The 16,826-nt window shown below is 43.0% G+C and overlaps 1 protein-coding gene across 4 annotated transcripts in view; it reads right to left on the reverse strand.

Annotated features, from left to right (window-relative positions):
* Myo1d (myosin ID) overlaps positions 1 to 16,144 on the reverse strand; it is a 303,156-nt gene extending 287,012 nt beyond the window's left edge. For 2 of the 4 annotated variants that reach the window (XM_027426506.2, XM_027426508.2), the window contains exon 1: positions 15,845 to 16,143. In XM_027426506.2, the coding sequence (XP_027282307.1) occupies positions 15,845 to 15,939 (95 nt within the window). In that variant the 5' untranslated portion in view covers positions 15,940 to 16,143. Of the gene's footprint in view, positions 1 to 15,527; positions 15,706 to 15,844 lie in introns of those variants that run through there. The other 2 variants (XM_035447486.1, XM_027426507.2) reach the window with 2 other exon arrangements.
* Positions 16,145 to 16,826: the final 682 nt, after the last annotated feature.

Here is a 16,826-nt window from a genome sequence, read left to right on the forward strand (position 1 = left end):
ATACAATGTGTTTTGATTATATTCGCCCCCCTATTTCTTCCCTAACTCCTCCCAGTTCCACTCCTTCCCTTTCCAACTATGTATCTTGCCTTTCTTTTTAAAAACTAACAGTGAATAAAATTTGTACTGCTAATATACTCATGAGTATGGGGTCATGTTCCACTGGAACATGCCTGACCTGCCAGGGGCCATACTCTTAAGGAAAACTTCAGATTCCAAGGATATATACTTATATATGTATAAAAATTACAAAGGAAATGTACTAAAGTATTAACATGTTACATATGGTTATGTATATACATTTGTGTGTATGTGCATACAGCATGCATGTGTATGCAGTACATGTATGTGCAGTACATTTGTATGTGCATGTGAAAACCAGAAGTCAATGGTGAGATGTCTTCATCTATCATGTTCCACCTTATTTATTTATTTATTTATTTATTTATTATTTTTAGATAGTCTCAATGAATCCAGAACTCACCAGTTTGGCTGGACTGGCTAACCAGTGAATTCTAGGGATCTGCCTGTCTCAGCATGCTTCTTTCCCCATCCCTCCAGTGTTAGGTTTACAGACATGCACCACTGGGATCCATTCAGGTCTGTGTACTTGTGAAGCAGGTATTTTACCCACTGAGTTATCTCCCTCCTCCAGAATTTTTTTTTATTAAGAACTTAGACACAGACTGGGTATGGTGGTGCATGTCTTTCATCCCAGTACTTCAGAGGGAAAGGCAGGAGTTTGAGGCCAGCCTAGTCTACAGAGTGACTTTCAAGACATCCATGGCTACACAGAGAAACCCTGTCACAAGAAACCAAAACAACAACTACCTGGACACAGAAAGCAAAACGACTACAGCATCCCAAAAGTGGAGGAGAGGCCTATTCATAGGATGAAAGAACAGAAAACACGACACAAAGATGAGGAGTAGCACATGACTATTGACTAAACTATAACAAAATGGTAAACATGATTATTTGGCTGTTGTATTTGTTAATATGCCAGTCAGCTCACATGATAGCCATGCCCCATTTTGCTTCATCAAAGCACAACCCCAGGCTGAACGCACACTTGCTTGGATACACACAACCCTTGCTGTACACAAGAATCACCTGGGCATCATGAGACTCAGTAAACCAGTCTCCAGGAAATGAAGCTCAGGAAGTCTCTAAAGCTGATACAATTTAGACTGTGAGCAGCACCTATCTAGGACAAACTAAGACAACATTAAAGAAGTTCCCCTTCATCAAAATTCAGATAAACAAGAGTCTAAGAAGTAGGAGATGTAAATAGAAACATGGCATCTGCTTGCCACGAGCCAGCAAGCAATCAAAATGCTCACATTATGGAAAATTCCACTCCTAAGTTTGGTTTGTTCAACCACACACACAATCCAAAAACCAAGGGCAGTAATAAATTTTAAGTGGCACTCCATCTACCTAGAACTCAACCTCCTGAACCAACATTCCAAAACAATAAAATGGGCTCTCAGCTGAGAAGACAAGACACAGGCTTCTTAAAATGGATGTCCCACAACTGACACACAAGACCTATCTCATCAGAGCATATGCCTTTCTTTCTATGCCCTTTTAATGAGCTTATCTGACTGCGAACCCAGAACAGATTAGATTTGTACATTAAAAAGGGAGAGAAGAAAAAAATTAAAAATTAAAAAAAGAAGGGAGAGAAGATTCACAGGGAGGCAGACTGAAATAAATCATGTATACTTAACCATATACTCTAAAGATTAAATTATTTACATAAATTTAGAGAGGAAACAATTACAACAATAGCATGAAAACAATTGTTCAAAATTATGGCCATGATGATGAGTTACTTAAGAAAAAGTGAAATTACATCTTCACAATTTCTTCTTTTTTTAAAATTTGCATTGGTGTTTTGCCTGCATGAATGTCTGTGTAAGGGTGTTGGATCCCCTGGAACTGGAGTTACAGACAATTGTGAGCTGTCATGTGGGTGCTGAGAATTGAACCTAGGTACCCTGGAAAAGTAGCCAGTGCTCTTAACTGATGAGCCATCTCTTCTCTCCAGCCCAAAGAACTTTTGTTTTGTTTTGTTTTTGAGACAGGATTCTCTCTGTGTAGCCCTGACTGTTCTAGAACTCACTCTGTTGATCAGGCTGGCCTCAAACTCAGAGATATGTCTGCCTCTGCCTCCCAAGTGCTGGGATTAAAGGCATGCACCACTATGCCCAGCTTCATGTTTTCTTCAGGGAAGGAAAACTGAAGGAGCATTTATTCCTGAGCATCTGCAACATGTTAAGAATTAAACGCTCTAGCTGGGCATGGTGGGGCATGCCTTAATCCCCAGCACTCAGGAGGGAGAGGCAAGTGCATCTCCATAGGAATTCCAGGACACCCAGGCCTACAGACCCTGTCTCAAAACAAAATGATGCACATCTCACTTCGTAACAGCCTTGTAATGTAAAAATCATTTACATTTTAAGAGGCTAGGCCACACAGGCTCTGAGAACCAAAGCACCAAGTGGTATAGCCATGTGTAACTACAGAGCTCTCCTGGTTTTATATGGCACCACCACTTTTGCTTTTGCTTGGAACTTTCTCTAATGTTGGGGTGCTCCTGTTTATGAGGCTAAAGCTCTAAAACTGTAGCAGTAATTTATAAGCTGCTTTCTCCCAGTTTATAAGCCTAGTGCTTTTTCAAAATGGAGAATTCTCTGGAACCCCAGTCTATAGCAGAGCTGCTCTGCTGAAAGCCACAGAAAGCAGTGTCCCAAAGCCCTATTCAACCCTACTTGGAATCACAGGCTTGGAATCCTCATGTACCTCCTTGGCCAGGAATAATACAGAGTACTGATTTTTTAAAAAGCATTACTAAAATTAGCATAGCCACTGGACTTGCTATATTAAAGTGTCTGCTTTGAGGACATTCAACAAATGATAAAAAGCTGAATGAAGGCATCATGAGGCTGTGAAAAGTTGGGGAGTATGGTGAAAATGCAGATAACTGGCTAAAGTGAGCAATGATGCCTGAGTGTTCAATGTTTTAGAACACTTGGCCATGGTTTCCACCTTATCTATGGCTCAGGTATCACATGCCTGAGTTCTACAACTCTTTTTCCTAAGACTCACTTGTGTGTGTGTGTGTGTGTGTGTGTGTGTGTGTGTGTGTGTGTGTGATGTTAATGGTGTCTGTGGAGACCAGAGGAGGACGTAGAATCCTTTCAGAGCTAGAGAGTTACAGGTGGTTGTAAAGCTGTCCAATATGGGTGCTGGGATCCAAACTCAGGTCCTCCAGAGGAGATGCAAGTGCTCTTAATCATTGAGCCATCTCTCTAGCCCCTTTACAAACTTTTGAAAGAAAAAAAGAGGTAGTCACCATTTCACTAAGACCCCCAAACATATTGTAATACCTCCTCCCCTGAGAGCTATGACAATTTTATTTTCCTATGTTTCCAAATACTGAAGTTACAACAGAAAAGTCATGATCCATAAAACACAAGTAAAAGGCATACATTAAACACATTAATTGAAGCTGGGCATGACACATGGGCTTGAAATCTAGTGCTCTAGAGGCAGAAAAAGCATCACAAGTTTAAGGATAGCTTTGTCTACAATAGTAAGTTCCAGGCCATCCAGGGCTAAGATCATATATTTTAGAAAACAAAAATGCATAGTTTATCAAGGAAACAAAGATGCTTAAACACTATGCATCTATTTATTCACTCATACATGCATGTAAAATCATCTTTGTCCTTAATGCTTGGAAATAGACCTTTGGAGACTAGCCTTTGCATGGTCCCCAGGACACAGAGGCTAAGGTAAGACACAAACACAAATTGATAGATAAACTAGTGGAATATGATTATTACAAGTTCCCATAGTTGTAACTTACAAGCATTTAAACTAGTTTGGAGAATTTTGTTTGTTTTGGATTTGGGGACATGGTCTCATGCAAGCTAGGCTTGACTTTGAACTCTCTGCTTTGTTTGTTATATGTTTTAAAGGTTCTCTTATTAATCATAAGAATCATAAGATAACAGAATCTGCTAACTCAACCTAATAATATTAATGACTATTCCTATAATAAACTCAAAATGACCCAGATATCTATGTGAGTCAGAAATTAAAAAAGACTAACAGTAGGGTCATCCAAGTCTAAGTGTTTTCAACGGTGTTTGACCTTTTTAAAAACTGACTGTGGCATTTTTCCTGACTTGATGCTGCAGACAAAGCAGTGATCTGGGATGGGCCAGCAGCCTCATATAGATGCTCCAGATGACCCTCTATTGTACAAGTCCTCAAAGCTGACTTTGTGGTCACAGAAAGAAAAGCTGTTTCAGCTTCTCTTGGTGCTTGCTTCATTGTTTTAGGTGAAACCTACTTTTTTTTTTTTGACAAATTCAATTGCTTCTATTGCTTATGTGAACCTTCTGTGTAAATAGCAAATTATTTTTTTAAATCAAGACAGTAATATAATCATGGGAGAGATATGGAAAGGAGAAATTAAAAGAAAGCTGTGTTTGGTCCTTCATATGCCTTCCAATCATTCCAGAAGAGCATATTAGAACTCTGTACTAGCCTGTGCTCCTCTAGGAAAAAATCTTGTTCAGCAGTAAGTGGTCTCTCTAGTAAATGTTAGAATCAATGTTTCAGCCATACTAACGGGAGATCTACTGCTATGTTGTGAGTTGAGTAAATGTGAGGGAGTTGAGTAAATGTGAGGGAGATGAAGGGAGTCCTGGTTGGTCAGAATGACAACACCCATGAAGCTGCTGTGTGGGAACTATAAGTTGGGTACCTTCTAGAGTATAGCTAGTGCATGGGGGGGAACTGGGAGGGGCCGAAGGATGGACAAGGAGCCAGATGATGGCCTTCATATACTTTTCCAACTGTTAAAACCTCTTACTGGAATCCTTTGTTTTAAAATGTCCTGCTTTCCACAAGTAGACCATTCCATTTCATCAGGAAATGTTGGAAGCCATAATCTAATTTACAGGCTGGCTCACAAACAACTCCCGCCCACAGTGTCATGATCACAGTACACAACAGTCTGGGTGCCGAGTCTTAGAAGTTCAGTAATTGAGCATAAGATAAAGGGAGGGGAGATTTCCTGTTCCCCATCATTTTCTAGACTCAGAGATGAGCCAGCAATAGTAATTGTGCAAACTTTTCCTTGGCCACTCTCCCTTGTCACAAGGGCTTGCCTCCCCAAGAATAAACTGAACTACAATACTATGCACACCCCTTCACAATGGCATTTAGCACTCCATCCCTGACCTGTCTCATCAGCACCACAAAACAGACTCACCCCTCAGAAATAAATCTCCAGTCCCTCATTTCAGTGGAGGGCCACAGGGAGGCATGAAAGAGAGTAACCAGACTAGGCCAATGGACACTAATGGGCTGGGCTGCCTCAGAAGTATGTGATTCCAGAGAGGGTATGTATGTGAATATGAATGTCTTGTTTTCCTTTTGGTTTTATGAAATATACTCTGTATGCCAGGCTAGCCTACCCAAAGCAGCTTTTAACTCAGGGTTATCCTTCTGCCTCAGACTCTCTCAAGGGTTGGGATTACAAGGGCAAGCCACCATGCCTGGCAGTATGTGACTTTTTAAGAGAATTCTTATCAATTCAACTTAATCTCTAATTGTAAGACAGCATAAGAGAAGACTAAAAAGGTGCAGCCATTATGGGTGAAAGCAGCTTTGTGCAATGGAAGCTGGCTAGCAGAAGAAAAGCTACTTGGGGGGTTCAGGCAAGAAGGCAGCAGGAAAAACACTGTTTCTAAACGAGAGACAGTTCTTTTCCATCGAGGGTCTGCTTAGGTTGTGCCTGTTTCTACAGAGTATGCCCAAGTCACTTCCAATCTCAATTCTCAATCCTCTCTGGGCTGTAACACATACATATATACTGCTCCTAATTATGTTATCACCAGTTCTTTTAAAAAATATGGTATGTCTAGGGAGTACTTAGAATGATGAATTATCTGCACTGTTTATTTGGGCTCCATATTTCATTTCACACTGATTCATTCATTAATGCATCCTTTACCCCAAAATAAGCTATCTCTCAAAGAGCGACTTCCAAAAGAAAGTCCAGTAAAATACTCATCCCAGGACTCAGTGAGAATTCAAGTAGTCTCCAGCTTAAAGTACAAGAAACTCATATAGAATCCACAGTTAAATAAGGAAATTGTTTTCAGAGTTGTTTTATTTTTAAAGACTCTGCTTACAAGTTTATCACATGGCTATCAGTTGCTAGATCTGAGGACCAATGTTACCGGCTCATAGGAGATCAGAGAACATGGCATGCAAAATAAATACAGCAGCAGTGCTTGCTGTGGAGAGTTTGAGATGGTTTTCTGGAAGTAAACAGTGGTACTCTTGCAGAAGCGATTGCTTCAGGTGGCAGTTACAGAATGAACAGAGCATGGTCAGGGAATGTTCAGTCCAAGGGGCTAGGCCAGGGGATTAAGCATTCACTGAAGACCTGCTGTGTTCTGGCCACCTATTCAGCTGCTATCATTTAATTTCACAATAGCCCATTATTCCTGCAAGGGAGGCTTAGAGGAACCAGGTAGATCATGGGAAATATCTTGCTTTCTCCACAAGGCAACCAGAATTCTATGCAGGACCTTTTCATCCTTGCTTCCCAAATGAAACCAAAACAAATGACTCCTCCATTTTACTGGGGGAGGAAGAATACAGCTACTTCAGCACTCACAGGGGCAGGGCGGGGCAGGGAGGGAAGACAATATGAGAAGAAGTAGGGAAGAGTCAACATGAGTTAAGTGGGACTTAAACTAAGCCCTGAGCAGACCTCTCCACACAGATGATTTCATTCCAGTAACCCTAGAAGGTGATCATTGTCCACGCACAATGACATTGAGGTTTAGGGAACCTAAATCATAATGTTAGTAGAAGGCAAAGTGAAACTGAGATTAGGAGTTGGGTCGGGCAGGCTTCAAAGCCTGTGTACTTTCCACTCTCCCTATGGCAAGCACACTTTCCCTTCTCTCCTACTGCACAAATGTGCCCAAACTAAAGCATGGAAAACATAGATCTCTTCAAGAGCTCTAACCAATAATTACAGAGCAGTTAGATGAAAGAAGCCTGTTTCCCCAGGAAGTAAAACTGACAAGTCAATCAAGGGATTTAAACGACAATTAGAAAGAGGCTTGCCCTCTCACTCCAACCTATGAATAGAGCTGACATTTTGAGTGATGTCAGTGGTTGCATGCATGGGGGAAGCTACCATTAGGGTTGGAGCTACTGAGGACCACAAATCCCCTCTCCATGGACTCAGTAGTGGCTGGGCAACAACACAATGGCCCAATCCTGTCTTTAGAAAATTATCAGAAAATGGGGTTATTGATTGATCAGAGTTCTGTTTGCTGGGCTGGCTCAGACATTGGTGAGAACATCAGTGAGCAGCTAGCTCTCCACATGAGGCTAGCTCAGTGCAGAGAAGTGCAGGCAGATCATTGTGCAAACGTATTCATATAAAATGCACCAGTACTGCCCAAAGTCAAGGAAATCTAAGAGTCAGTCCCTTCAAAAGCCTGTCATGAAAGAAACCAGTAGTGACTTCTGAGTGCTTGATTCCATCCACATCTGGCTCTATTTGGGAGCTAAACTCAGCAGAAGTCTACAGGGTCAAGAAATGACCCTGAATAAAAATAGTCTTGGAAGTCTGTCACAGAGGAGAGGAAACAAGGCGGTGGGGGTGATTCACTCCAAATGGCAGCTCCAAAACCCAAATTCCCATTTTTGTTCCAATCTGAAGCCAATGTGCAAAACAGGCACAGAGCAGACTGTCCGTTTCCAAATGCAGTTGCCAAAGAATTTTATATGGAAGCCAAAAAGATTTAGTGTGCCATTCACCTCTCCTCTAAATCTAAGGAGGAAGAGTTTAAACTGAAGCACTGAACCCATGGTGGGTTTACGTTGTGTGAAGACCACCCAGGGTCTGGTAAGGAAGGGAAAACTTTGTTCACCAAAGTTTCCAATGACCCAATGGCTTACTGGGTGTGGGCTGAGTTCTATGGAAGCATGTGAGTCCCTAGCTGCTGTCTGCCTATTCGTTCCATAGCTCTTCTCCTTCCTAGCCCATAATTAAGGATAACACTGAGAAGGTTGTATGTCTCTCGTTCCTCTTTGCAGGGGAGGGTGGTACTGAAGATTGAACCTGGAGCTTCTGAGTGATAGGCAAGACCTCTACTGAGCTTCATCCCTAGCTTTCTCTTTTTGTTTTGGGTGTCTGCTTGCTTGTTAGAGAGGTGGGGGTGTTCCACGAAGCATCAAGCTCATTAGCCAACACTGGCTCTGAATTCCCGATCCCTTGCCTCCGCTTCCCAAATCCTGGAATTACAGGCATATGTTACTATGCCCAGCCACATCCCTGTTTTTCTTTGCAATTTGAGACAGTCTCCATAAATTTCAAGTCTGTCCTTGACCTCACTCTGTAGGCTCACACAGACCCTGCTTATGGTCACCCTGCTTCAGTCTCCCAAGTAACTGGGATTATAGGCCTGAAACACCAGGCTCCAACATACACATAGAATTGAGAGTTCTGGTTGAAGACCAATTAATTAGCTAACACTTGACAACTTTAGTTGTGCTGAACACACAGATGCCAAGTCTGTGGCGTGACAGGAAACAAAAGGCCTGCCTCTCAGTCACTTACTTACACCTTCCCCAATCACCAAAGCCCTCTAACCCAATTTTACATCCACAATTTGTATTTTCTTAAAGATGGTTCTCTAACAGCCCTGGGTTTCAAAGTACCAGAGAACTTGGGTCTACCTTTAGAAATGCTGTCTTTGACTAACTATGCCACAGATTAGCAAGGAAAGAGATATTCAGAAAAAGACTTTGCTACATTCTGTTGTTAACAGTTATGAACAAGTGTTCCTGTATCCTGGGAGCACAGAGTATAATTAACCCTGTCTTGTGGAATTGGGAAAGACTTCTTGGAACTGGTCTCTTAGATGAGTAAGAAAGAGTGTGATAAGCAGGGAGGGAATGAGGGCGGTGATGAGGGAAGAAACGTCCAGGAGCAAGAACAGCCTTGGCCAGAGATTCTCAACTGGAGGCAATTTTACCCAGATGCAATTCTTGCATCTAGTAGGTAGATGTTGCTAAACATCCCTCAGGACATAGAAGCGCCCTTACAACAAAGCCTTAGCCACTCAAAAATGTCAACAGCCTCACTGAAAAATATCTTCCCTAAGCAAAGACATAATAGGCACAGGTTCAAAGAAAGAGGAACTTGGGTATAGCTCAGCGGTAGAGCACTTGCCTAGCATGGGTCCAAGCCCCTGCACTACAAAATGAATGAGGCTGAGTAGATGCTTTATCCTCAAGGTAGGAATAGCAGGTAATGGTAGGAAGCCTACCACACACATTTCACATCAACTGAGAAGTACATTTCTCAGGGATGGTGTCCTCAGCTCAAGTCCACTCCTGAACAGCAGCCCACATTTTGCATTTCGGCAGACAGTAATGCGAAGGTGATGAGCAGAGAGAGGACCAGCTAGGTGTTCCCTGTCGTTCACCTGACAGCACACTTAGAAAGGATTGGAAGCTGATGGGGAGTAGAAAGACTCAAGAGCAGGGATGGGTCAGGCTAAAGGAGGAGGAAGCAAGGGCTCCTTGCCCCAAACAAGTGGCTACAAGGAAAGCAGAATGTGGCCTGAGTGCCAGGAGTGGGTTGACAAGAATTGTGTCTGATCATAAAACAAGGAAGCATTTGACAGGAATCTTACTCCTGGAGACAGGCCCTTTACAAGTAGAGAAAGGACTTTGCCACTACCACCTCCACTGAAAAATTAAAGAGAAATAATAGAACATGCCTCTTCCTCTCACAGGAGACTTCTGGGAGGGAGAGAAGGGAGCCTCAAGACACTGGGAGATTTTGTTACAAGAGCAAGAACGACGCATTGAATCTTCTCAGATATGCTTACTCACACTAACACCCACCATCTCTTTAACATTATCCTGTACACACACACACACACACACACACACACACACACACACACACACACACACACACTCCCCTACATCCAGTTTTAGAGATGGGGCTGAGGAGATGGCTCAGTCAGTAGAGTATTTGCCTTACAATTAGCAAGTTCTGAGTTGGACCCTGAATGCAAGCAAAAATTCCAGTTGTGGTGGCACTTATAACCCCAATGCTGGAAAGGCAATCATAGGTAGATCCCTGGGGCTCACTGGTTAGCTAGCCTAGCCTGCTTAGTGAGCTCGAGGCTAGTGACAGACCCTGTCTCAATAAAATTTTAAAAAGTAGAGTGGAGTTGACCTGCAAACACACACACACACACACACACACACACACACACACACACACACACACACGTATACACATGTAGTATGAGTACAGTGAAGTTACAATGATTGGAGTAAATGTTCAAAAATCAAGCTTTAGTTCCAACAGAGGAAAAACAGAAAACAACAATCCAATTCTTTTGTTGGTACTTTTCCTTTAGATGGTACTAGAGATTAAACCCAGGGCCTTGCACATGGTAGGTGGCACATCCTATGAATTACACTACAGACCTATATCACTAGTTCTGAAAAGACAATTCCAAATTGAAAATGATATTTTTAAAAGTTTTTAAATTATTTATTTTAATGATTATTGAGGCAAAGTCTTATTATGTAGTCCAAGCTGGCTTGAACTTGAATTCTCCTGACTTGGACTCCTAGGTGCTGGAATTGACAGGTGTGCACTGCCACACCCAATGCCATAAAAGTTCTACTAAAAGTAACTGAAACATTCCTTTCTTCTCTATCCACAATAAACGGTTACCATAAAGGAATGCACTATGTGCCCTGCACACTGACGTAAATTTTCCACTGTTGAGAAAATTAAAATCGAGTTTTGCTGTCACAGACCCCTGAAGTAATTGCAGCCTTAGGTACTTCTCTGTATGTTACAGTCCCTAAAAATGGAAGGAAGCAGTCCATGCAGAAGAGCCAGGCGGAAACCACAGGACCAGACATTCCAGAATAAGGAGCACAAATGGGAGACAGCATGAGGAGTGGCAGGAGTAATAGGAACACCTTCAGGAATGTCATTTGCATACCGGCATCCACCCCTCAATCAGACACTTCCCGTTTCACCTGCTGACCGCCAAAAGAATATACCTGGTGTAGCCCAACCACACATGTTGAAAACTTTTAAACATCTCATCTTAGCATGTGGTCTGCTGTGGTGATTCTTGGTCATCTGTAAATAAAGCAAACTGGAGAGCCAAAGGACACAGCAACAAATTCCAGGAACTCACAGCTAAATACAGTCATGGGGGTGAGGGGAGATGTCAAGATGACAGGAAGTTTAAAGTATCAGAGAGGGTTTTAAAGCTGGGGTGTGATTTGTAGCTGTAAAAGAAGGTATGGTGCTACCCTTAGCTGGCACTATGTTGAAGGCTTCAGGGAATTAACAACTGAGCAATTGATGATCTGTGTAATGAGAATCACAGCTCACTCTCAGAGTTACATACACACAATTGCTGGCTGTGGTGTCACACACTTGTAATCCCAGTACATAGAATCAGAAGCAGGAGGATTATGAGTTTGAGGTCAGCTTTGGCCAGGTAGTGAGACCACCCACCCACCCACCCAAAGCAACACAGCAGCCAACACATACAGGTATCTGACCATCAAGATTCTGACTGGCAGGGGACAGGCAGACTGGAAATCTGAGCGGTGGCCAGGAATCCTGATAATGAGAGCTCATGATTCCTCCCACAGATCCCCAACACCAACTCCTCTGAAGATAGCACAGCTCATTCACTATCATCTAAACACAATCAGTCAGCTTTCATGCCACCATACCCTACTCATGCCATTGTATCCACCTGGAATGTTCTCCACCCACAGATCCACCCAGATGAGCACTACTCATCCTCTGAAACTTAGCTCAACTTCTCTTCGGGGTGTTTCTGAGTCAACCTATGGGGTTTCTTCCTCTTTTGAACTTCCAGAACAATTAAGTTTGTAGAATTACTTGACAAATTCTTAGCTCTATAAAGCTTATCTCATTTTCTGTTTTCTAAATTAATAGCAATTGTTGTCTTTCTCCCCATGTTCAGTGACATGCCACCTCTCTGAGATAAGAACAGTTCACACTCATAATTCTTTGCATCTACACATCTCATCCTCCAGAGGACCTTAAACAATTATACCATTTTCTTCTGTGCACACAGAAGTCAGGTTCTCCCTAAAGATCTAATAATTCCAACTTTTGAAAGCTTGCAACCAATGAATGTGAAAGCCTTTAAAAAACAAAAACAACAACAAAAAAAAACATTCTAAATGTTGTCCTTTTTTGATTTACTTAAAAAGAAAAAAGCCGCAGGGCAAACTCAGCAGTAGAGCACTGTCTTGGCATGCAAAGTCCCTATCCTAGGTTAGACACCCAGTACTGACAATGGTAATAATGATGGCATTATTTTTTAAAAGCCACAATCATTTAACCCTATTGCAGAGGGATGGGGAAGTGTTTTTCTTTGCTTTGTCTTTTCTAGTCTGTTGGGGTGGGGTGGTTTGTAAGGCAAGATTTCACTAGTACCTTATGCTAGCAAGACTTTGCAAGCTTCTTGCCTCAACCTCCCAAGTGCTGGGATTACAGGAGCAGGCTACCATATCCCGCAAAAAGGAAGCTTTAAAAACTAGTTTCGGTCAGACTCTAAGCCTTCAACATGAAACTCAGAAAATTCCTCAAAAGTCTGGCTAATGTCATGCCATGTGTGTTGTACATATACTGTATGGAAGTTAAAAAAAGACACCATATTCAAGTGTTACTGTTGTGTCTTCTATGTAGTATGCAATTAGCAAATGTACTTGATGTCTGATAAACTGAAATGATTAGTAATTGGCAGCAGTTTAATTACGAAGAGACTTCTCAAAGCACACAGCTCCATCATGGGGGAAGGGAAGAATCTCAAATAATTTTGAACACATTTAATATGTGAAATTATTACTTTACATTACTCTCTACTTTATGTGCACTTGAGAAAACTTTGAACAGTATTACTAATAAGTACTTACCAGGAAGTAGTCTTTGGAATTACGTATACTAACTAACTTAACCTCAAGATGACCCTATTTTTTTAAAAAATAATAAAGATACAGAGATGTTTAAATAAGGCATCCATAGACCATACCAAGAAAGTAGTAAAATGAGAAGCTGAATCTTGGCCATTGACTCTGAACCACCACAGTACTGCTTGTAGCTGTAATTATGTCATTTTGATATAGATGGCATTTGAGGTCATTTATATGCAAGTTGGGCATCTAAACTTTGGCTTAAATTAACATAGAAAACACAGTGTCACATGCTATTAATCCCAGAACTCAGGAAACTGAAGAGGATTGCTTTAAGTTTGAGGCTACACATAGGGAGACTACAAATAAATAAATAAATATAAAAACAACAACCAACCAAAAAAAGTGCAACATGCTATCATAGTGCTATAGATACAATCTGCAGTTGGCTTTCTGTAACTGCTGGTTCTATATTCCCAATCAACTAAGAACTGAAAAGATTTGGAGAAAACCTTGTATCACAACCAAGTTCAGATTTCTTCTTGTCATTATCCCCTAATAATATAATATAACTATTTACACAGCATTATACTGTATTTGATATTATAAGTAACCTAGATATAATTTAAAGAACATAGGAGGGGCTAGAGATGTAGCTCAGTGGTAGAGCATTTGCCTAGTGCACACAAGGCCTTGAGTTCAGTCCCTGGGACTGCAAAGAAGGAAATACAGGAAGATATGTGTAATACAGGCTATGCAAATAAGAATCTCTTATCAAAAACTTCATTTTATGCAGCTGTATGTTATCAATGAAAGTGAATATGACATAAAATCATCTTTTGAATGAGAAACCACAAGAAACTCGACTTTTTATTGCAGTATATTGCTACAATAGTTCTGTTCTATTGCAGCAATTTTTTCAACTCTTACTGTATTGAATTTATAAAGTTGATCATATGTTTGTAGTTACAGGTAAAAACATAGTATATAGGGTTTAGTCACTAGGGGGTTTCTTGTCATATACCTCCCACAGATAGGAAGGGGCTACTACTCTTGTCAGTTTACACTAAGGGCTCGGGCATCCTCCAATCACCATTTTTAAATGCAGTCTTGATAAATTGCCCAGACTGGCCTCAAACTCACATTCTCCAGCATCACCCTCTGAAGTAGCTGGGATTATAGGTGAGTATACTCAGATTTTAGAATCCACAGGGACTCTTGGAACAGACTCTCTGAGGACACTGAGGGAACTACATACTACTACGCAACACTCTATTTAGGAATACACTGTGTATCTTTGAGACTACTACCCTAGGAAACTCAGGGAATCCTAAAATATAAGTACTGAAAACTCCTGGAGATCCTTGTTACTTTATAATTAAGAAATGGAGACCCCCAGACAAGGCCAGTTTATGGTAGGCAGGTGTAGCATTCAGGCAGGCACTCCTGCTCTAGGAAGCCTGGTGATGCAGCCCTGTTTGTTGATAGAGTGATTGCCTAATGTGCAATCTGGGTTTGATTCCCAGCTCTACATAAATGAGGTGTGGTAGTACACACCTGTACTCCCAGTATACAGGTAGAGAGGTAGGAGGATCAAAAAGTCAAGGTCACCCTGAGCTATATAGCAGAGAAAGAACAGATAAAATTATTTGTTTTGCTGGTTCAAAGAGTAAACCAGGTGTCTGTTTTTTTTCTTCTTTTTTTATTGTGAAATTAAGATTGACAGTGAAAAATGAGGTTAAACATGCAAACCTAATTATGATTTTGAGGTTTTAAGAACTGATACTTGGCTATATAAACTTTACAAACAACAGACAAAGCAAAGCTTCTGGGAACAAATAGGAACACACACACACACACACACACACACACACACACACACACACACACACACTTTAAGCTATTTAGAAACTCGGTTTCACTTTTAAAAAGTCAAACTGCTTTAATACTTGGCTTACATGTCACTCTATCAAAAATGAAATAATCACATATAGAAAGCTTTCTAAAATAAGTTCCTCTTGAAAGTCCATTTTGGGGCGAGAGTTGTGACTAAATACTCAAGGATGTCAGTAACACAAGGGCTCCATCCATAACTCCTTGAAAAAACTGAAACCATGGACGCCTTGTCAAATTCAGACAGTTTATCTTGGCACTGGCAAGTACAGCAGTCTCATCGATGTCTGGAAACGTGTCTAATTACGTCGAAAGTAACTAAAAAATAGCCCGTGTCCCGGAACAGACAGCTCAGGGCTCACTCCAAAGCATCCTGAATGGCAGACTGGAACCACACCGGGGGGCGGGGTTGGGGGGGGGAAGAAAAGAAAATCAAGCGCGAAAGCGGGAAGAGATGCCAGAAAAACAACCCTCCCGTTTTCCTAGGGCCGCCAGGGCCACCACACCGCTCCTAAAAGTTCTTCTTTTTCTTTATTTTTTGTTCCATTAAGTCATCCGGTCCCGCCCTCATCACTTACCTGGCGCAGGGCAAGCTGGCGCTGTCCCAAGCGACCTCAAACTCAGCATGCTTCTATCGCCCCAATCCGGACACCACTCAGGGACGACCCCAGACCCCTAAAAGTGCAGCTCTAGACCTCATCACACCCTGTAGTCCCAAGGCCGCACCACGGAGGGGTCCTCTCTCGGGGAGGCGTGACCACCCAGCGCCGCGGACCCCCTGTCACCCCGACGCACTCCTTCGCGGGAGCTACTCGCCCAGTGCACCCCGAGTGCCGAGGCACTTCAGCAGCGCCCCCTCTCGGGAAACCCAGCATGACAGCCGCGACGCGCTCACCTGAGCCTAAGGTTGGCCATGAACTCGGGCATGGAGACGGTGTCCATCAGCACGAAGTCCGCCTTGCCGAATTCCAGGCTCTCCTGCTCCGCCATGGCGCTCTCTCAGGTGGGTGCGCTCGGGCCGGGGCTGGGGCGTGCTGCACGCTCGGAAGGGGTCGGGCCGGAGAGAGGCGGCTGCGACTCTTCAGCGCTCGGGCCGGCGCGGCTGTGGACGGGCGAGGCCGGCGGCTTCCGCTCCTCCCGCGGTGGCTGCGGGCTGTGTGGGGGCCGTGGTGGCGAGACGGAGACGGCGGCGGCTGGTCCCGCCTCTAGCCTGGGTCCGGCTGGCCCCGCCCCGCCCTGGCCGCCCGGGCTCCGCCCCGCGGACGAGCCCGCCCAGCCGTGGCCCAGCCGCCTCCTCACCTGGGCGTCGCGCACGCGCGAGGCGGGGACGCGCTCCGGGCCAGCCGCGGCGGCTGAGAGGCAGCGCCCTCTAGCGACAGGCACGGGTATCTCGCGTGGAGGGATTCTGGGTGAAGTAGGCCTAGCTGCTGTCTTCTTCAACCCCTGCCTTGTAGGTACCACCAAAGTTACAAACATAACTTGAGCAGCTTTGGCGCGAAAGATCCATTATGATTCTGTCGCACTCTCCTGTGCTCATGTGCTACCCACCCTTGAAGTGATGGCTGAATAGAAATGGCAATAGTAGCGATCACCAAAAAGCTCAGAGCTGTGCTTTAGAAAGCTTAAAGAACTTGCCACACTGCTAGGAAGTGGAGAAGCTGCGACTTCATGCAAATCATTTGATTTATGAGCCCCGGAATTCAACAACATGGTTTACTCTTCCTCCATTCACAGAGGTCCTTTTTTTCTTCCATTCATCGGAGCATGCCATCAGACTTTACCGTGTACTAGTGAGTTTTTAATATATGTATGAATCATCTCAGGATGATTACAGGCTTCTAGCACAGAAGACCATGTCCTAAACTTCTTTTTAAAAA

The sequence above is a fragment of the Cricetulus griseus genome, chromosome 7 (assembly GCF_003668045.3).
Source record: "Cricetulus griseus strain 17A/GY chromosome 7, alternate assembly CriGri-PICRH-1.0, whole genome shotgun sequence".
In the NCBI taxonomy this organism is placed as follows: Eukaryota; Metazoa; Chordata; class Mammalia; order Rodentia; family Cricetidae; genus Cricetulus; species Cricetulus griseus.